Genomic DNA, 23020 nt, shown 5'->3' with positions numbered 1-23020 from the left:
AGTTAATCAGGCACACCCCGTGCCCTGTCACTTCCAGTGGTAGTGATTCAGCAGTCACAATCAAACAAGTGATGTTTCATTTCCTTCAATCAATACTTTAACCTTCCCCTTTGATTGGATGATGGGGGCTGGTCGTAGGGAGGCCTAGAGCAACATCTGTGTAGCCTGCTGGTGCCTGGGTGAGGGATGGTCCTTCCAGGGGCACACTGCTAATATCCTGGCTCTTTGATATCCCTTGTGGGGACGGGGCAGGAGCAAAGTGTTTGGTATATCTCCAACGTCCTGATGAATGTTTGACCACCCTAAAGTAAGCCAACTGACCGGTTACCAAAGCATATTATACTCCCTCGACATCTCGATAAAAAAAGAAAAAAATCTAAGCAGAAATTCCAACTCATAGTATGTAGAAAAAACACAGTCAGATAGGTCAAAAAATACATTTTCAGGATGCTTACACTCCACTAACTTTATTCCAGGGACATCCTTGTGGACCAGATGTGCACGGAAGCACATCTGGTATCTTTGATTCAAGATCTGTCACCAACACTACCAATAAAGTCCTATCCGCAAACATTGTCCATGTTCTTGTCTCTCTTGTATACTGAAATGTGCACCCCATGGAGAAGAGAGTGCAAGAATTCCATGACATTGATTTGCAATATTCTACTTAACGTTGTGAAGCGCCAGTCACTACCACAAAAATTAAAACCAATAACATGTACTTAAAATTTTTAATTTCAAATTTAAGACCAATAAAAATTTACTTTATTTATTAAAACAATAAAATTTACTATAACAATTGTGTTAGTGCTAACATAAGACGGCTTCTACTACGTCAGGTCCAGGGCTGGCTTGATGAAATTAGGCTGAACGGCTTCACCCAAAGACACTTCAACAGCACCAGATCCTTGGTCTTCTATTTTAATACTAAGTTCAACATCAGCACACACACTTTCTGCAAGACCAAGAACTCAGGCATCAACAGACTGCTCTGCTGAGTAAAGCGATTGCTACCAGAAGATTACTACCTAACAGTAGTATTCAACTGATAGTTGAAGGGCGCCAGAACCATCCTGGCCTTAGTCCCCCCCAACCCACCGATCTGCATTGAAGAACATTTCTCATTCTGCAGCTTGTGGTATCAAATGCCAGAAGATAATTCACAAAACGATTTAAACTCTCAGAAAATCCCGTTTAACTTTTGTTTTAATTTTTTTTTAGAGTTTTATGTAGGGCAAACGAGACCCAAGACATCGGGCATCAGAGCGCTTCACATGAGAACCAGTTTCATTTCAGATGTACTCATTCAAACTCTTCCCGTGAGCATCACCTTTTTGACTTTCTACGTCATTTGTAAGTGAGTTAATATGGTCACTCTGCCTTATCAACTAACCAAGATCAAAATGCTAAGTACACCATCCATTTTGAATCCAGGATATGCAGCAGGGAAATAGCCTGACAAGGAGCTTTATACTGTGACTCTCTGAGGGACTGGAGCTTCTTCCTGGTCAAAATCCTCCAGCCAGCGTCCCTCCTCCATGACAGCGGAGAATTTAAGATAGTAATTTCCAAGCCCAGTCTCACCTGATGGTATAACCAGGTCTACTGTTGCATTGGGAGAGTGCCCTTAACTAGGGGTGAGGGAAATTTGTGAAATTTGCTTTCTCATAAATATGTGAAATTTCAGGAAAACTATGAGAAATTTTATTCCAGTAGGCAAAGTGCAAATCCATCATTTAGTGTTATATTTTAGCGTGAAATGCATACTCGAGCCAATTTTGGAATGAGGGTGTATTACATGGTAAAAAAGTAGTACGAAAAACACAAGTAGTGACAGCAACAGCCACCCGCGTTATTCCCAAGTGCTTATGGTGACATTTTACGTGGCGTGGCACAATTTCAGTAATCTACGGTAAGAAGCATAAGGCAAAATTATTGAAGTAACTTGAATTAGATTTTGCCCGGGCCTACACTTAACCTCTTCTGCTAACTGAGCTACCCACTGCATCACAGCCCCTCTCTTTGAGGCCCCACCTGCCCCCGTGCCACCCTGCAATGCAACCCACTCCCTGTCTCTCACCATCCACCTCTACTATCTGATCCCCCTATTACCCCCTCGCTGCTTTCATTACCTCCTCGTCCATCTTCCTGGATGCAGTCCTTATGCATGAGATACTTCTCGTTTCTGGAAGAAAGAAAAAAAAATGTAGGAGACCCCCTGACCAGAGAATCGAAAGGGCCTCTGTGGCCCAGGCCTTCCGAGAGGGAATCAAGGAGCAGGACTCGGAGTAATGAAGATTACCAGTAAGTTACATTACTTGCACCACTGCCCCAACCTTTATACAGGACTTTGTTGTTCTGCAGTTAGGTTCGAGCTATATTAGTCCATATACATTACTTACAAACACCGTGCAAATCCAGTTATCGGATATGGGGTGTACTCATCTTAGGTGGACGCGAATCAGCTACTCCGACCATGGTAAAAAAAGACAGAACAATAAACAAAATGTAAAGTCACTACTATCCTACCGATGAATGTCTCCTATAATCCTCCTGATGCAACAGTTGGTCACAGAGCGACACAAGAGCTGTCTATGTTCTGGGACTATGCCGGGAATAGCCGGCAGCTAGCCAAAGCAGATGTCAGGCTTAGTGTTGCTTCACCCTGCTTGCTAGCAGTGCCTATCTCTCTAGCATTAGCTAATAAGCACTGGCAAAGCCAATAGGTCTGGCTTTGGCAACAACCATGCAGTTTTTTGTATTTTTCATTTGCAGACATAAGTAATATGCACAAAAAAATGGCAAACGTAAAATATGCCACATTTAGTAGTGACAGCAGCCCTGGCACTCCAGCCCGGCACTGAAGTGCACCCTGTTTCAAGTAGCTGTGCACACGTGAGTAGGCAAAATGCTGTCACTCACAATGCAAGGGAGTATGTGGCTGAAGTAGGCTGACCTACTGTCCCACCCTGTATGCTGTGGTGGTTGTAAACAACATGTGAATGACACTTGAACTGATGACAAATCAGTTGAGGAGGGGCTAACCCATAGGCACTGAATGGATATATGTTGTTATGAATACATGGGGGAAAGCTAATGTTTAATCCAGACCAAAAGTGGTTGATTGAAGATGGAGCAAGAATCGGTGAATGAGTCGAGGGTGCTTATTAGGTCTCTCTGGTAACAGGTGTCACGGTTGCTATTTCAAGTGCCCTTCTGTTAAAGGACTGCATCGCATGATTGATTATTTTTTTTACATCTGCTTGTAGAACCAATGGTTGATAACGTGAAGTTTACATTTTTTTCTCAGGGGAGAGGGGGTGACTTGACATGCACTCGATGATTTTCCACACGTGGCGAATGCCACTGTCAAAGAAATTGATCGCTGTGGAATAATGGGGGAATAACACATGAGAAGCTTCATCCACAATAGTATCCTGCCCCAGGCAATTTTAAATATTTATGAGCAATTTGGTGACAGCTGGAGAAGGTAAAGTGAAGAGCACTGGGCGCATGCGTGAACTTGCTTTTGAGTTGAATGCTGAAGCTATGCTGAGTTGATTAAAAAAAACACTTCTATTCACCGAAATTTTGGGAAGATCTACGTTTAGAAGTACTTTGTGGATTTATACTTTTCTGACCGGCCTGTCTGCAGTCTGGCAGTGCCAGAAGGGCTTGTCTGTCAGATCTGTTTGTGAGCCGGTTTTAGGATCTGGTAGCCCGAATATTACTGTTGATTTCTCAGATAGCGCCACAAACACTACTTGCAGCAAGCACAAATGCATGCAGTCTTCCACGCCTTGCAAAACACCTATACATCTTGCCTTTACAAGTTGAAAACCGATCCAGTTTGTAAAGGCGGGGTACCCTTTTGTCTATCTGATGCGCTTATGGTGGTCACTTTTGTTTTGGCTCCCGGGCATAATTTTGTCCCAGTCCTGACAGGGTGGTTGTACAGCTGTTTCTTCTGTAATTTAATATCTAGGAATCTTGATGGACATCTTTTATATGTGGGCTGTGCAACAATAAAAAGTGCATTATACTGAGAAAAAACATTGTACCTTTACAGACTTGGCTCCACTAGTGTATGTGGTTACATTCTCAAACTGGTAGATGCATGTTTGACTTTAAATTGGGCGATTGTGACATACAGTGTGTGATTTCCAGCGCTTAGAATCGGCATACCTAGTATTACCACTATATACTATATAAAACTGTAGTTATTATAATTCCAAGGGTTCTCAATGTATGCTTGTTTTCGTTAGTTAGCGCCGGAGTAGTAGTACACTGGAACTTAAAAGAAAAAGTCCTTAAACCATGAAGTGCATCAGGAATCTACTCAGGTACCTACCCAGCCAGGTTCCACTGTGAGATTGTAGTGGTTGGCGCCCAGCCTTGTGTGCCAGCAACTGGGGGCCGCACCCTCTTATGCGTACAAACATCAAATATTGTTCCCAGAGGGTAGGCACATTTAGTTAATGCCACATTGCTTGCGGTGGAAAGCACCATGCAACAAGCCTGCGTTTTCTAAATGCTCTCTATGCGTGCTTCTTTAAATAGTGAGGCCTAAACGGCACAATTACGCCGCCCCCGGCTGTACAACGAGGTGAGCTCACCGCTCGTATCTCCCCTCGTTGCCTCCCCTGGGGAGTTGTGATATCTAACAATACGAGCCCTTTATGGCAGCTTTTATCATCTTCTGCTCAGCGGCACACAAACACAGAAACCCTGGATACCTTGCATCAGATCCGTGATAAATGAGTCTCAGAGGGCGCGCGCGCGCACGAGGACAGCCCGCGTGCGGTAATTATCTGAGGTGGAGCCGTTCTGGCGGCCCAATGTCGCTGAGTGTTTTGTTGCTTGGAGGCCATGTTTGCGCGCCCCTCCTCTCTGGCACAGCTTCTTTGCGCCTGTAATTCGTGCTGTGTATATTCTAGGTTTTGTGCAGACAATTGTTTCACTTCCAGAGTGGAAAGCTTTCTGAAATTAAAAAAAGGGCGCATGCTCTCAAACCTTGGATTTTCGCTAATTCGATAGCCTTTCATTCTATTAGCATATCTGTCTGCCATATAGTGGAGGCAAAGCAGACAGAACCAATTTGAGGCCGCGCTGGTCCGGTAAAAACACAGAAGCGCGCGCGCTCACGGACTCTAAAACAACTTCTGTGTAAACGGGAACATACTGTGACCCGACCACTAAAGCGGCTTGCAGCAATAAAGCCAGCTGATTTTCATTTATTTCATATTGACCTGGTTTTGTTCAAAGAATGTTCTACGGTGTGCGGAAGTATCCTATTCACACGGTAGAGCTCATGGCTGGAAGGTGTTGGCTACTTTACATTTTAAAAGCGCTACTTTACATTTTAAAAGCGCTTCCGACAGACGGGTGCAGTGTTCACCCCCTAAGGATTTTATTGCTCCCAACTGGACCTGTGGAACAATTCGATTAGACATGCAATACTAATTCAGAAAATAACGGGAAGCACATCAGACTTTACAACAGATACAGACACATTTTAAATTAAACTATGACGTTTTATTAAAGGATGCAGATGTTACAGAAAGCACAATAAATACTTAGCATCAGTTAATCGTTTAAATCGAAAGAATAATATGCTCAGAATTAAAAACAAGAAATATATCTGAACAAAAAAAAAACAGCTCAGCGCGAAGAAATAAATAAAAGTTACAAATCAGAGGTCAGACCCACAAGGGAAAGTTTCCAAAAATAAATAGGAGAGTGAACCAAGCACCCTCAAGCGCGGACTTCTTTAATAGTGCAAAATTCAATAAACGCCATACATGGACACCCACCCATTAAATACACACAGCCTGGACCAATCAGGTTAAAGAAAGAAAAATACAGTTTCTGAAAAAACATTTTTCAGCACTAATCCAAAGCATCACATGATGCAGTTCCCATCCTTGTTGGCCTTCAGGCACCAACATTGTTAATATAGACATTGCTACATAATATACAAGTACAAGTTCTCATGAGTATCACACTATGGTCCCAAAAGATGAGGCCCTGAAACAATTCCTTCTCAGTTTGACATTGTGCTACAGAGTTCTAAAGAAAGAATCCTCATGCCTACCTGAAAATTTGGCTTACATCTAAAAGCAGTGTTTTCAAAGTTTCTTGTACATGAATCGTCTGTTGAAAAGATGACTGTGAGCAGAGTTGCCATTTCAAATTCAAGGCCTACATTGACTGATGTTAACATAAGCACATTTCTCTAAACCTCATGTCTTCAGTTCAGCTACACGTAAAATGTTCGTTTATTGTGTTAATGCTACTGTACATTTTAGTTATAAATCTTTACATTAATCGCAAACTTACCAGCGTCCACATCTCGCTTCTACCAGACCCTTTCTGTGATCTTCGATACATTCACACACTTTCAGTAGTTTCTCTTAACTTACCAGTAAGTCAATAACAATTAAACACGTCTACTGCTTGCTTCTGCCTCCTGTGTTCTCTCCCTGTAGGGTACACTTCTTTTCGTATAACTTTCATGAGATTGGGGTCAATGGACTCCTGAGTGCCATCTCGTGTTTGGACAAGCAAAAGTGTTCAAATAAATAAAAAAAAGTATAACCTTTATTTGGGATATGCCATTATATGTTAAAAATAAAGTCAACGAGAGCATAAATGATTACAATTGTGCATTCTCGTTAAGCATTGTGTTTTCTTATACTGATTATTTCCAGTTTAGATGTAAGCAGCTGAGGTCGAAAGTGGCATTACTGATTGGATTTCTTTTTGGATTGGTGCCTTAGGTCACTGCTGAAGACTGCAAACAAATTGTGGCTGCGTGTCAAGAGAGTGGAGTCATGCTTGCTGTTGGACATGTCATGCGGTACTATCCAATCTGTATCAAAATAAAGGTAATTATCATGGTAAACAGACGCATTGCAGCTACCATCCCACAACATAGAATGTAATTCTCTAATTTGGACTCTACCACTGGATAGTTTCAGAGAAACACAGCAAGATGTCTGAGGGAAGAGAACTCCTCTCAGTTTCTGGGCAATTGAATGGCTGTAGATCATGGAATTTAAGGGCTTTGTCCTCAAAATCCACAAGCAGCAAGACCTTTAAGGTGGCTAATTCTACTCCGTGTAAAGTCATGGCATTCCCTTACTTGGGTGTCTTATTTGATGCTAAAAACTGTTGGCCAAAAGATCTGAGTTTGTTAAAACCTTAGGGCAGGTTTCTTGTTTTGCACAAAGGTCAGGCTCCTGGGTGCCAAGGGACCGTATACAATTTACCAGGCTAAATGCATATCTCAACTTCGATATGATAGTGAGGTATGGGGTTATGCACAAGTGACAGACCTGATATCCCTAATCCCTCTTTTGTGGTGGATTAAGATTTGGAGTAGGAATGAATTGAAGTTAAATCTGCTGATCCTGCAGACTGCTTGGCCCTCGTTCGGGCTTCTAAAATACTGTGGATTGCCTATGTAGGGGCAGCTTTTGCTTCCATCGGCAGACCCGATTTTTATGAGGACCCCATTTCTCTCTCCATGGGTGAGCTGGGGTGTGTTAAAATGCTGTTTTTAAACTGTTCCGGTTTGGAGAGAGAGCTTCTGGAGCTGCATAAACCATCAGTCTGGGGTCATATGTTGTTGAAAACCATGCAGGGGCTAGAGCCGCATCTTGCCAAGATTCGTTCACAGCAAGATAGGTTTTTATTGGCCAGGTTTAGGTTTAACCAACTGCATCATCTTTTGGCATCTCCATGTGGAAGGGCACGGTCTGAGGCAAGGTTGGCCTGCGGCTGCGACAATAAGTCTCCGCTAGACACTTTGCATTTTGTAATGTTTTGTTTATATTTTAGCTTGCCTAGGAAGCAGTTTTAAATAATGCTTTGTAAAAATCTTGAGTTTTAACCAAGTTAGGCCGGCCTTAATGTATCTTTAGATGCTCCCCACTGACTGTGTTACTTTTACTGTTATATCATTTTTGCGAGCTGCTATGGCGTCCAGAAGATCGAGACCTGACTAATAGATGTAGTGTCTGAGGGGGTGTGCTTCAATATTTTATTGACCATTACATGTTACCGTTTTATAATTTTTGCGAGCTGCCATGGTGTCCAGGAGATCTAGATTTGAGTAATAGAGGTAGTGTCTGAGGGGGGAGGGGTGTTTTACTGTCTTATTGACTATTATCATTTTATGTTATTTATCAGTAATTAAGTTTATAATGAAGATGCTATTTGTATTCTTTTATGGTGATTTTATCAACCGAAAAACGATTTATGTATTGAAATTGAAATTGAAGGACCCTGTCCCGATAAAAACATACCTCCAGATGGGGGCTGATTATTCTAATTATAAAATAATAATACTTGGGATCCTTGTATGATTTTAGATGGCTCCCTTCTAGATACCATGGCACCTTGCCCATAGCCCCTTTTATCTAACATTAATCTACTTACAAGTGGTTGCTTTAGTTGGTCTGAGAAACTCCATTCTGTGGTGGTTGTGTGCAAAAGGTTTTCAGTTGTAGGAGAGCCGTTAACTCAAATATCTAAAATGGTCCCCCTTGACAATACTCCTACAACCAATTCTTGCTATTCTATTGTGACTGCCTACTTTACGGCTAGTATCTTGGTTTCAGGTCATGATTGCATGCTTGCTAGATGGAAAGTCGATGACTGGATGATAAACAGGTGTTTGCTATGTTAGTTAGTTTGCAATTTGTTTTGCACTTTAGTAGTAAGGAAAGGGAGACTAATCTCCCTATTTAGTCAAATGTTTCCATTATTTTCTTATTAAAAGCAAGTTCTGATATCAGAACATGCTTGTAATAACAAAAAAAGTTACAAGTCTCTAATAATTTATTACACGTAACCAGTGACGTCATAGTGCCACTGCCTGCAACTGCGTCCATGCTGGGCCGGCCCTTTCAGGACTTGTGTCACTGCCTGCAGGGGTGATCACTTGAGCCAAGTGGAATCTGTATCTGCATAAAAAAAAAAACCTAACTTCTGAGTTTAGAACCACACAGGTGGGGTTGATATTTAGGCCAAGTGGCACCTTGGAGTCGCCACGAGCAGGCCTACACACCACCGTTTCCACAACAGCAGAGAGGAGAGAACGGCATAGGAGGGGCTCGTAAACTCTGGCTGAACCTGCGCTTTTGGCATCAGTAAACTAGCTCGCCTTCTTGCAGCCTGCCGATAGGAGATGCAGGCAGGGATATATAATGCAGGCAGTTTCCCTATCCTAGCGAATAAGACCCCAAATGAGCAATCCTAACAACAACAGGAGCAATTTTATCTATTTCCTCTGGTACGCTGTTCAAAATCTAGATTTGTTTTGCTCTTAACTACCACTTATTGTATAGGCATAAAACGCCCTCAAATGCAAGGAAATGACAAGTCACCTCGGTGTATTGTAAATTTGTAAATGCGTTTGGTCTATGGCCTTATTTCTTAGTGACTTGCATTACCCTTATAACATACGCTTGGGGTACATTATCCTTTGTATACTACATGGAAGCCTGCAATCCTTGTATAGAAAACTGTCTCCAATGTTCTTATTAAATTCTACATGAGACCGAATTAGTGACTTGTAATAGGAAAATGATGTGGCTGCTCTACTGTAATAAGATATGACAGTTGAGTAACAATGTCAGAATTCCTGCTGCCAGAGCGATCAGAGAGTATGAAAGGCAGGTCAGTGAGCAAAATTACAAGTACTGTTTTTAATGTTTGTGTTTAATAATACTTTATTTAGACAATCAAGTCAGTTAAAGTGGCAGCAACATAAAACGGAAATAAAGTCAAATGTATAAAAAGCAGTGTTGCTATGTACATCATGGCCAATTCATTGAAGGTTAGGACATCTGTGATACATAACGTACCATTATAAGAAAACATCAGTAAAGTGTCAAGACATTTTGCGGTGAATTTGAATCAAGTGCTAACATCAGACTGAGCACCACTGAATAAGCGCATAACAGAAACAAATAACTGTAACAAGTGGTCTACTAACAAAGTTTGCGGGACAACTGTTATTAGTTTAAGCCGAGTGGAGCTGAGCATAATGGTACAATATGGACCGTGTTCACATTTTTTTCCTTTGTTACCTACCAATTTGTTTTCCAACTAAAACCTATCTAGATTTGAAAAAAATGTGTGCATACTTGCTCTATGGGCCTAAATAGCAAACCCAGAATCTCACTATCTAGACTGAATAATAAATCACTTTCCTGATCACAAGAAATGTACACCAATCACAACAGAGATTCCTTACTGTTTCCACACTAAGGAACCAGTGTTCACTGACATATCTGTCAAACTGACCCTTTTACTAACAAATTCCAACCATCCTCGTCTCTTTTAGACAAGGTTGGAAACTTCAGAAGATTTCTAAAGTCATTGCAAAATATTAGAAATGTTAGAGTCTACAAGCATGAATGTGTCTGTTTCTGGAATACCCAAGTCGTTGCTATTCAAAAGAAGAAGGAAATTAATTTGCAGAACTGCATTAACCATGATATCTTTTGTTTAAACCAGCTGATTCAAAATAGTTCTTTTTTTTTCTTCAAATAACTAAACCAATTCTACAAATACCATTTAAAGAGCTCTGGAACGACTTAAATGTTAAAGTAATTTTTCCTTTGGTTTTCCTCATTATTGACGATTATCCCTATCTTGACCAACTGTAATATAACACCACAACAGAGTCTCACCGTTGTTGAAAGAATCATCTTAAGAAACTGGAAAATCTAAACACAACACTGCCATCGAAAACTGGCCCTCTGATATTTCAACCCAAGCCATCCTGGAAAAAGAGATGTTCAGACTAATGAACAAGGAATCACATTCTCTCAAAATGTGGGCGAACTATTTGAATATCTTCTAGTAACTTCATTGCATCTACTTTGTTGTAAGCTGCTGAGGTTCCTTTTCCTTTTCTACAGATGATGATGCTTTTCTCATTTTTTTATGGCTCTCATATTTCTTACTTTACATTGTTTACTATCTCTCTCAGATGATACCTAGGTTGTGAATTCTTCGACCTGTTAGAATTTATTTGAATATTTTTTCTTGATTATGTCTGCTTTTAATATCAGACATAATGTAAATTTTGACGCGCACATTTCCTGCCTTGAATGTTCATGATATAATAAAAAAAATAGCAGCTTGGCATAAATATAAAAGTCTAAGCTTATACGTGATGTAGAGGTACTGAATGAGGCAGATGTAGGTTTAGCGGTTGAACTGAAGGTTAATGTAGAGATAGGTGTGGCGGAAGTGGTAGAAGTATGTTTAGGGGAGGAGGTGGGTGTAGAGATGGAAGTAGAGGCAGACACAGAGTAGATGTAGAGGTAAATGTACCTGCAGAGGCAGCTGTGAAGGTAGAGGTAGCTTTAGGTGGTATGGTAAGGATCAATGTTGGGTTAAGTATAGTTCCTCATTATTGTCCACTGAATGAAAAAAAGAACATTTTGTCATTGTATTTTCATTTTCATTTCCTGATAGTTATATTTCTTCATGTTTCCATGCTTTAATTTATTTTTTAAACTTTGATGACGTTCCTTTATACATTTTGCCCAACTCCTATAATGCACAGGAGCCTTCAGATAATGGAGTTGTCTAGCAACGCTGAGATGACCAATATTGCACAATTATGGCCCAGACAAATAAGTTTCAGTTCTCCTCTTTCAAGAGCAGGGGATGCTTCTCTGTCCATACTACATTTGATAACATTTGAATCGGGCTACAGCACACCTCACAGAAACAAATATTGCAGTTATGTGTGCTGTCAGAAATGAATCTAGTAATCATGACTGGGAGAGCAAATAACTTTGATTTTGTCACTTGTCTCTTGGTAAGTGCCTACATCTTATTTAGGTGATGTTTTAACGTTGATTCCACATTCAGTAGTCTCTGCATCCTTGTAGGCCTCTTCAAATATTATCTCTAAAGGACTACTGCCATTCTGACTAGGCAAATAGATGTTTTCTCTTAAAATAAGGAAGTAGTTAGGAATAATTTTGATGTCCTTCTCCATTTGCAGCATTTTATTTGAAAGCATGTTCTACAGTTGAGCAGTAAATTAGTCATTGCCTCTTTAATGCACAAACGCTAACATTTGACACCTCGGCACGCTGATTTGATTGTCGCTGTCACAGCTGAAAATTATGGGGGAAATATTAAGTTCTTTCTTCAAAAGATCCATATCAAGAATCAATTTTGGTGTTTGGTGAAGTTGCTACGGAATTCTGATTGTTTAGCTATGTGTCAAAGCAGAAGTGCTTGACAGGACAGGTCAGTTGCTTGCTTCAGCTGTCTTCGCTTGGCAGAACTGGAGTGTAGCATACTAAATGTGATAGATGAGTACTTGGTCCAATCCAGGTGCACCAGGTGCTGTGGAGTTTCAGGTATGCTTGGTGTTGTAGGAGCAAATATAGCCCAAGATGTTGTCAGTGACGTGATTTGCGGTGACAAACTGTTTGATATTTTTGGTGTACGGCATGTTGAGGTAGGGTCTTGGGTATTGTATCGCTTGGGAAGTTGAAATTGTAAAATGAGATTGATTGTGTAGCTGATTGAGACAGTGATGAACTCGCCGAACAGCTTGGTATGGAAGATGGGTTAACTCCTGGTAGATTGTAAATTACATGGTAGGTGATCGCCTGTTTTGGTGAGGTTGGTAACTAGTTCATGAAAACTAGTGATTGTACCGTAATATTGATGAGTTTTTAAATGGTTTCTTTTGTATTGTTGTGGCTGTTGATGTTGTGAATGCTATAGTCCCGTGGGCCCAAGACATCGAAGATGTAAGTGGTTCGGGTGAAGAGAGACAGATCTCTGTGTTACACTGGCATCAGGGTGGATTTTTGTGATAACGTTTTCTATGTCCAGCGCATTCCAGACTGTGCAATGGGCATTGATCAGTGTGTGTACTCTGAGTGTGTGATCTGCTGATTGGGATGCTGATGTACATGTTGTGTTTACTGCAAGTGAGTAGTTGCTGTGTTTATGGGTGTGTATGATTATGTGAATGGTGCATGGAGATGAAGATAGGATTATATATTGCTTTCCAAAGGTACATAGCCCTTGTAACATTCTGCAATGCAGCCATGTAAACTACCCTATTTGTTTTGGAAATCTTATTCACTGGATGCATCTTCCTGTACAGCTACAACAAGGCTGTACTTTGTAACATTTTCGTTTAAGTGTGGTCTCATATATGCTGTTTGCCTCTTTCTGCATTTCGATGCAGTAGAATTAGGTTCCTTGCCAGTAGGAAAGAAGGGGAAGTGAGATGACAGAGCAAGGAAAAATGACCTACATTATTACTGGTGTATTCATACACCTTGCACTTCCTCCTTTACAACATGACAACATGCACCAAGCCTCTCCCCATTAAGCATTTTCTGTTCTGTAGCCATGTATGGTTGAAAACACGCCATCGGAACAAGGTTGAAAAGGTCGGAATACTTGTGTGAGTAGAAGGTCAACATAAGCTAATGCACTCACTGGGTCTCCACACAAAGGAAATAACAATATCTTTTTTGAAGAAGCCTTTTTTGATCCTGCCTGGTGGGGAGGCATTTCCCCAACCTTTTGTAAAGGAGGTACAACAAGAACTAGGAGTACTGAAATCTCCATGGAAGTATTTTTTCAGACTTCAGGACTTCACTGATCAATTAACCCTGGGCAGGTTTTCACCAGTCTGAGGACGCTGTTACCAAGAGCATGAACAAACTAAGGGCTAGATGTACACATCGTTTTTATGGTCACAAACGGTCCGATTCGTAGAATGGGGCTGTTTGCGAAAGCAAAAAGGCATTTCCAAATGTACAAGCAATAATTGCGATTTTGTAACTTGTTACTGAATTGCAATTTGGGTTTGAAAATTGGTATTTGGACAGGGCGTGTTTAGGGCGCGTCACTTTCAAATACCGATTCGCATTGGTACGTACAAATGTTTTGCAACCAAAATGCAACCGCAAAACATTCACACTGTGCTGCCAACTCAAAGTTGGTGGTAACCCATTTGTAAATCGAAAGAGGTCCCCAGGGGACCCTTTCCCCTTTGAGCATGGTTCCACATTTTTTTTTAAGCGCATGCAGTGGTCCAAATGTTTAATTTCTTTCTTTTTAAATGCAAAAAAAGGTTGCTTTATTTAAAAGCAATCAGAGTCATGGTGGTCTGATGAGCACAGCTTACCACTATGCCTGTGATGGCAGCGAATCATAGTGGGTCACAAATTGCGACCTACATCATTAATATTCATGAGGTAGGTCTATTTGCGACCCACTAGGAATCGCTATTTAAGGGCTAAATACCCCCTTTGTACATTAGTAATTTTGATGACCAAATATCCATCCGCAAAAATTCGCTATTTGCTCATCGCTATTACTATTGTTTGTACATCTGGTCCTTAAGCACTCTACTTATCACATCAGTTCAATGAGAAAAAAAAATGCAACACTGTCATTCCTCCAAAATAGCGATCATCACAAGGTTTATCTATGCTATGTAATGTCTGGGACTATCTCTTAGAATCAAATGCATGCCATTGACCTATCGCTTTATAAACAAATGCTGGTTCTTCTGGGGAGGTCGAGGATGAGTCTTGCCACCGAGTTCTGGATGGTTTGGAGTTGATTCAGAAGCTGTTTGGTGCTGCCAGCATAGAGTGCGTTGCTGTAGTCGAGTTGGCTAGAGATGAGGGCTAGAATTACTGTCTTCCTGGCAGAGACGTGGATCGATTGGAAGAGCATGCAGAGGGTGTGGAAGCAGGCAGAGAAGACAACGTTGATCTGTTGATTTATGGTAAGATGGGTGACCAGGATGATTCTGAGGTTGCGTACATGGTCAGTGGGGCTAGGTGCGAGTCTGATGCCTGATGCCAATAGGTGTCATTCCAGGGGGAGGACTTGTTCCTGAAGATGATGACCTCTGTTTTGTCCGAGGTGATTTTAGGCAGTTGGTCTTCATCCAGGTGGCAATGTCGGTCATGGTGTTTTGGAAGTTCAGTCTTGTGGTGGCTGCATCTTCTGTAAGGAATAGGACAAGCTGCTTGTCATTGGCGTAGGAGACGATGTTGGGACGGTGGGTTTGGGCGATGTTTGCCAGTGGCATCATGTAGGGGTTGAAGTGGGTGGGGATGAGGGAGGAACCCTGGGGCACTCCTCATATGATGTCTTTGGGTGCAGAGGAGAAGGGTGGAAGGTGGACTCTCTGTGTACGCCTGGAGTGGAAGGAGGTGGTCGAGTCTAGTGCATTGCCCAGGATGATGATGTGGTGGAGTCTGGTCACAAGAGTCTGGTGGGAGACGGAGTCGAAGGCTGCCGATAGATCAAGAAGGATGAGGGCGGCTGTTCCACCTAGGTTGACAAGGTGTCTGATGTCTTCTGTTGCTGCCATCAGGGCAGTCCATGGTTGGGTCAGAAGCCTGATTGGGATGGGTAAGCAGGTTGTTTTTCTCGAGGTAGTCCATGAACTGTCGGTTGATGGCTTTTTCCAGAACTTTGTTGGGGAAGGGGAGAAGCGAGATTGGGCTGTAGTTTTTGAGTTTGTGGGGGTTGGCCGAGGGTTGCTTCAGGGGGGGGGGCTTGCCTTCGGCGTGCTTTCAGGCATTGGGGACGGTGGCTGCAGTGATGGATGGTTTGAGGAGCTCTGTGTTTCTTCCTAAGTTGTAGATGTGGTGCGGACAGGGTTCAAGGGGGATCTGGAGTGAATGGAGTTAATGACAGAGATGGTGTCTTCGGTAGAGATTTGCTTCCAATCGGAGACCCGGTGGGATGGGAGGCGTTGATTTGGGTGCAGCTGTGGTTGAGGATGGTGGGTTGTGGGTCAAAGTTGCTGTAGATATCGAAGATCCTGCGGTGAAAAAAATCTTATAGTGTCGCAGAGGGCTTGGGAGGGGCGAATCGTGTTCTCAGTGGTGGAAGGGCAGGAGAATTCTCTGACAATGCTAAAAAGTACCTCGGTGTGGTTGGCGCTTTCCTTGATGCGGGTGTTGAGGGCTTCTTTCTTGGTCTCTCTGAGACAGTGGTGTTAGTTGTTGAGAGAAGACCTGAACGAGTCGAGGTTGGCGGGAGGGTCTTGCTGGAGCGCCAGTGTCTCTCCAGCTTTTACAGTGGAGCTTGAGGGTCAGTAGCTCTGGGGCGAACCTTCTGGCTTGCTTGGCGGGTCTGCTGATGGTGGTGTTCTTCAGGGGGGCAATGGTGTCGGCGGCTGTGGAGATCCATTTGGTGAAGTTTTGGACGCTGAGTTCGAGGGTATCAGAGGGGACTGGTTTAGCATCTTTGAGCGCGATGGTCAAGAGGGGTGTGAGAAGTTGGCCTGGTATATGATGTTCACTATTCTAGTGAACACCTTGCACCAGTCCAAACAACCCTTATGGTGATGGTTGTAAGTCAACCTTATAGACCAGCTATCCTAGTGGTACGTAGACAGAACAGTCTTAGGCTAAAAGACTCTTGAGGGCGTGTAAAGCCAGCTGTTTTACCATATGTAACCCCTTGAATATCAAATGAAAGGACACCACACAGGATATATATAAAATATATATGTATTTATTTACTAACACACTCCTCTGAACTCTTTATGAGGTCAGAGGCAAAAGCACATAACAAGTTACTCTTAGAAATACTTTAAATAGCACAATTTACAATTAGGCCCTAGGGGCGCGTAAAACCATATACTAAGCAAGTGGTATAAGAACCACGACTTGTGAAAAGGAAAGGCCTAGGGCCTAGAGAATCGCTGGGGCTACACTATCTGACCCTTAGGTTAGGAGTAGGAGGCCCACAGGCGGCGCGTGCAGTGTCTTTACACACACGCGAAAGTCAATAGAAAGTCAATAGGAACTTGAAAGTTAAGTAAATGGGGTTTTAGGACACTTCCGGTCTAACTAGGAAGATACAACTAACAAAACTAGACACTAGAATAGTCAATCCCTACAGGAGTACCGAAGTACTTGCGTTACCTCACCCTCGGGCTGCGGGTGCATAGGTGTCAAAGTGTGTCGGGTTTTCTCGTTGATTCCTATGGAGCCTTGGAAGAAGATGCTGCAGGCGACCAGGAGGAAGATGTCTGGGTGGATCCAAGGGTGGATCGGAGTTGAAGAACACCTGAAAGCAGAGGGGACAGAGTCTAGGTCACTAGCCAGTGACCGGGTGGAACCAGGAGGTAACCAGACGTCGTCGAGGAGCAATCAGGTGCTGTCGTGAAGCTTGTCTTTGCAGCCACGCGGACCAGGAGGCGTCAAGGATGACCAGATGCTGGAGAGGAGCTGTCCCACGAAGGTTCTCGCAGATGGAGGGGTCGACTTCAAGATCGGCGCAACAAGCCTAAGCAAAAGCAACCCACGCAGGATACATAAAGGAGCTTCTGGTGCAGACCAGGAGGGTCTGAGGTACTTCGCCTTTTCAGGGAAGCAAGTGCCAGTCTGGAGCAACCAGAGCAGCGATGGATTTTCAAAAGGATTGTCGTCACAGGGCTACTAGCCAACTGGCCAGCAACCGGGACAACGCGTCGAGCAGAACACTAGCAGAAGGGCCCCACCCAGATCTCGTGGAGTGTGGAGGGCTGGTCTTTGGTGCAGGTGGAGCTCGGTGTCGGGGTGTCTCAGTCCCCAGTGCACAGCTTCGAGGATGCCTCAGGAGCTGCGCTGTTAGCAAGTTGCAGGCTTTCCAAGATGCCTGGTTCCACGGGTTCCGACGCCTTCCACTGGGCTCAGCTGTGCTGGAGTCGTGCAGTGGGGTCAGAGAGGTCCGGGAGTTGAGGTCTTGTCAGGCTCTGTGCTCGGGTTCCGGCGGGAACGGGGACAAAGCAAGCCGTTGAGTTGCTGGATGGTGCCTGGTTGCCCAGGGTGGTCACTCCTTGGCCACAAGGGAGATTCTTCAGTCTTCAGCTCAGGTGAATTTCGTAGGGTCCAGAGTTTCGTTTCAAGTCGATATCAGGATAAATATAAAGTCCTGGCGTTCAGCTCCTACCTTTATACAACTAAAAGGGGCTGGATTACTGTCTAGGTCCCTCCTATGGGTGGGACCAGGAAGGGGGGTGGTTACACCCCCTGTCCTTTGTCCAGTTTCGTGCCAGAGCTGGGGCTGGAGGGCCCCAGCACCGGTTTGAACTGGACTATGCATGGAGCACCTAGTGTGCCCCAGGCAGTGTCTCATTCTATTCAGCCCTCCCTGTCCCAATACACAAAGTCCTGTCTGGGGTGGTGCTCGCACCTCTCCAGGCAGGAACCCTATTGTCCAAACCTCCGTGACTGGAAGGACTCCCAGCAGCAGGAGGTCAGAATTGTGTCTGTGGCAGCAACGTCCATTTTGTGACGCTGGGGCTCTGGTTAACTTTAACCGGGATAGTCAGCAACAACATGTCTTCTCCCTCTAGAAGGGTGGAATGCTACCCCGTCACCAGAATTGGCGAGGGGGTAGTATTCCAAAGCGTATGACACCTTACATGACCTGTTTAGATAAAGCCTAACCAAAGTTAGCATTCAACCGCGAGGATTATAATGCACTTAAGAGTATATGGTAAGGCGATATCATAGAACAGCTATAAGGACATGGTTCCACAAGCTGCAGACAGGCTCAGCTCATGCTAGAGCACCATCTCACACATAACCAAGCACTCTGCCTCCAGGATTGTTAAGGCCTGCCATAGGAGTGACTTATAGGTTACTATGTGTCTATATATAAGGTAGGTATAGGGATACTATACATAAGCAAGGGGTGATTACACGACCTTGCCCCAGCTGAGTGATCAGCCAGTTGGGTCAATTTAGGTGGCCAGCCAGGGGTGGCATAATACATGCTGCAGCCCCTGGTAGGCCTTGGTTACACCTCTGCCCTGAGTACCTATTGTACACTTATACAGGGACTCACAAGGGTGACCCAATATCCAATTTGGTACGTACCTACAGTACATGGAGTCCATTTTACAGACAAAAAGTTTGGGGTAACCATACTCAGGTATCCATCATCCTACAAGGGGTTCTGTGACTTTGCACGTGTTGCGGCGAGGGAGGGTGGGGTGTCTTGTCGGAGCTTCTCGCAGGCCATTGATGGAGAAGTGGACTTTGCTGTGGTCTGTCCAGGTCAGCTCGGTGGTGTGTGAGAATTTGGCTCTGTCGTTGGTGGAGCAGATGGGGTCCAGTGTGTGTCCTGCGATGTGTGTGGGGGCCGTGACAAGATGAGAGAGGCTAATGAGGCCTAGGTTTTCTGGAAGCTCGGTGGAGTTAGTGTCATTAGGGTCTTCAAGGTGGAAGTTCCGGTCTCCCACGAAGATGTAGTGCTTGGAGACTATTGCCAGGGGAGTGATGAAGTCCAGGATGGTGCTGCAGAAGCTGTGGCGGGTACAAGTAGGTCTGTAGGCGAGGGTTCCTCTGATGGTGGTTTTGGCGTTTGATCTGAAAGTTGAGGTGTTCCAAGATTGGTGCTGTGTCATCATCTAGAGGCGATGCAGTTGAGGGAGTCATTGTGAATGATGGTGATGCCTCCGCCGGGTTTGTTGGGACGGTTGTGGTGGTTCATCTTGCAGCCGGGCAGTGTAGCAGAGGTGATGTTGGGTGCAGACATGGGGGTGGGCCAGGGTGGTTATGGTGTCCTAGATTTCTGTAGCATGTTTTGCAGATGGATCGGATGTTGAGTAGGGCACAGTGAAGCTGAGGAGTATGGTCGAGTGTCAGCTAGGTGTTGGTTGTGAGGGTTCATACATTGCAGGACAGGCAGCAGTTGAGGCAGATGAAGGGTTCTTGTGTGGAGCGTGGTGAGGCGATGCTGCATTTGGTGTCTTGGGCTAGAGGTTTCAAATCTCGTCATCAGAGTAACGGTGGCGGGCTGAAGATCTAGGAGTCATGTCATTGGGAGCGGTCCAAGTGTGGACTGGTGCAAATGGGCTTGCCTTTGGTGCCCGTTCGGAGCCCCATAGGTGCGGCAGCACAGTGGCCTCCATTAAGTAGCTCTGCGATGTGGGTGGGGCAGTCTGAGAGGCGGGAGGACATGGGCTGGGTCGGGAGGCAAGGACCAGACCGAACTGCTTGGCAGCAGGGAAAGGAGCACGGCGGGGGAGGAGGGGGAAGCGGTGAGTCAGGGGGGGCAGAAGAAGAGAATAGAGTACACTGATAGTGAAAAAGAAATGGAGCTAAAGTGAAGATAAAGGGTACTGTGAGAGAAAAGAGGCGAGTAGATGGGAAAAGGAAGGGCACAGAGAGCGAAAAAAGAAAGGAAAAGACGCAGAACGCGGGCACTGTGAGAGAAAGAAAAGGAGGCAAGCAGGCCCCGGAGGAAGGTGCAGAGTGCAGCAAAAGGACTGAACGGGTGCTGCTCAGTTTGGAGTTCCGGGAGAGGTCCCTCTGTGCTGTGGCAGTGGTGGAGGAGTGGCTGACCAGATCAGAAAGAGTTCTAGGGCTACTCACTGAAGCCTCGCAGCGGCCTCCATTAAGTAGCCCTGGGAGGCGGGAGGGATAGTCCGGGAGGCGGGAGGGCAGGGGCTGGGCAGGGAGGTGGGGAGCACAGCAAAAAGACTGGCAGGGATCGGGCTTGAACCGTTCATGCTCAGCTTGGAGGGCCAGTAGCGGTTCGACCCTCTCTGCTGTGGCAGTGGCGGGTGAGTGGCTGACCAGACCAGGAAGAGGTCTTTGAATGCACAGCATTCGGTCTTTAAATGCACATCAAATGTGACAAGATAAGAATGTAATTTAAAGACCTGTTTACAGAAAGTGAGCACTCGTGGAAGAATAGAAGGAGCGATGATGGACAGTCTATTATCCATGGGAGGGACTAACTCAAGCTGGATAGCCCAAAACAAATAAAGCCAGCAAATAGAAAGCAAGCAAATGTGAGTTACAAACCACACAGCCAATGGAGGGAATGCATTCCTGGGAAAGCTTTCTAAATGTCCCCAAGATGTCTATGCAAACCATGTAATTGTGCTGTCTGGTAGGTTTCAACTTAACCGCTTCCGTGCGGCGCCGTTTCCGCCCCTGTGCTGGACATTCCAGAACAGGGTGTGGTCGTGACGGAACCATTCCGTCATCAGCACAGCTCATCCGTGACTGATGACGGAATGGTTCCGTCACAAGCATCGAAGGGGTTAAAAAGGAGGCGTTTTTGTTGTGGTTGTGCACAGAGAATCCTAATGTTACAAATGCTGTTTGAAGAAAATTGCTGTTAAATAGAAAACTGTAAAGCCGAAGTTGTATTATGTTTGTGTTGTTTGGTTTTACATACCCATTGTCTTCAGGATTTGTTTTTTATCTAAATAAACTATCCTACCCCACTACTGCTAACCTTGGGATACAGATATAAATGCAATAGAAAAATGTAGAGAAAAAAAGCTACCTACCTCACCAAAACTGGTATGTCTACCAAACAGATGTCAAATGGAGTTTTCAGTCAAAAACAGCCTTTGAAGAAGCTACTGTGTTCCGGCATATTCCTCAGTGAGCTAGACAAAATAATTGCCCGGCTGCATCCTTAGGCCATTATGCAGTGTACGTTATGTATTCTGTTCACTGCCTGTAACTGTAGTAACATTTTGACTTTGGTTTTTCATTTCTAAAAATGGTAAATCTAGCCTTCTTTTCAGTCAATAGAACAGTGGGATCACTGAAATAATATCGAGGGACAGAATATCGACCATCAAAAATATCGTTGACAAAATATCGACAGTCAAAATATCGAGTTCCTATCTACAAACAGGTAAGTACAAAAATATCGAGTTAAAAATATCGTTTACAAAAATATAGTTGTAAAAAATATCGTATTTACTAAAAACAGTGTTAAATTAAATTAATATTAATAATTAATTACTAAAATATACTTAAAATTACTTAAATTAACTTATAATAATTAAATAATTAATGAAAGTTAAGTAAATATTTTTTTATTTCATATTTATTAAAACATATATATATAGTAACAAAATATAGTAAAATAATACCCAAAAACTGAAAACTGACCCTGAACCCTAAAAGTACCCCTTTACCCAAAAACCCAAAACTGACCCTGAACCCTAAAAATACCCCTTTACCCAAAAACTGAAAACTGACCCTAAACCCTAAAAATACCCCTTTACCCAAAAACTGAAAACTGACCCTGAACCCTAAAAATACCCCTTTACCCAAAAACTGAAAACTGACCCTGAACCCTAAAAATACCCCTTTACCCAAAAACCCAAAACTGACCCTGAACCCTAAAAATACCCCTCTACCCAAAAACCCAAAACTGACCCTGAACCCTAAAAATAAAAACGATTTTTTTTACTATCTATATTATATACTTACATATTTTCACTTTCTATATTATTTACAGTCGATATTACTTCACTTACCTTAAAAACGATATTTTGGCTGTCTATATTCTGTCCTGTCGATATTTTGTCCAAACGATATTTTTGACTCGATATTCTGTCCAAACGATATTTTGGAGTCGATATTATGTCTGTGCACCGAACAGTGACTGCTTGGGCTTGCCGGCTCCATTATTTAAACCCAACATTTTCTTTTCAAAGTTATGCAAAACGTTGTCTCTAACAGGCATGTTTTTTTCTTATTTTTATGCAAAGTATATTATAAAAAGTAACCCTGATATCCCACATATGTTCAGAGATATTCTCCTGGTTATGTTTTCATAGAAAATACCCATGTTGAAGAATCCGGATTACAGATCAACTAATCTATCAGCATTTATAAAGCTCGGCTAATCGCCCAATAGGGTATCTAGGCACTTGCAGGCACTGGAGGCTTATTCAAAAATCTAGGTTTTAAAGGCCATTCGGAATTCCAGAAGTGAGGTGATGGTCCTGAGATTTGTGGGGAGGCTATTCCAGGCCTTTGCTGTGATGTGGGAGAAGGAACATCCTCCACTTCTGCTTCGGTAGATACAGGGAGTATGGGCAAATGAAAGGGAGGCGGAGTGTAGTCTTCTCAATAGTTTGTGGAAGTTCAGGCGTGCTTAATGTAGGCGGATCCTTGGTTGTGTAGAGCTGTGGGTACGGGGGTCAGCAGTCAAAATTGGTATCTCTTCTGCA

General features: G+C 43.6%; 1 protein-coding gene across 7 annotated transcripts in view; it reads left to right on the top strand.

The window, feature by feature from the left end:
- Positions 1 to 23020, top strand: part of LOC144754696 (putative oxidoreductase YteT) — a 1220731-nt gene that overhangs the window by 590160 nt on the left and 607551 nt on the right. For all 7 annotated transcript variants that reach the window (XM_078642823.1, XM_078642828.1, XM_078642827.1 and 4 more), the window contains one exon: positions 6780 to 6887. In XM_078642823.1, coding sequence (XP_078498949.1) covers positions 6780 to 6887 — 108 coding nt within the window. The remainder of the gene's footprint in view (positions 1 to 6779; positions 6888 to 23020) is intronic.

This window comes from Lissotriton helveticus, chromosome 5_1 (assembly GCF_964261635.1).
Source record: "Lissotriton helveticus chromosome 5_1, aLisHel1.1, whole genome shotgun sequence".
NCBI lineage: Eukaryota > Metazoa > Chordata > Amphibia > Caudata > Salamandridae > Lissotriton > Lissotriton helveticus.
This window is presented reverse-complemented; position numbering and strand designations above follow the sequence as displayed.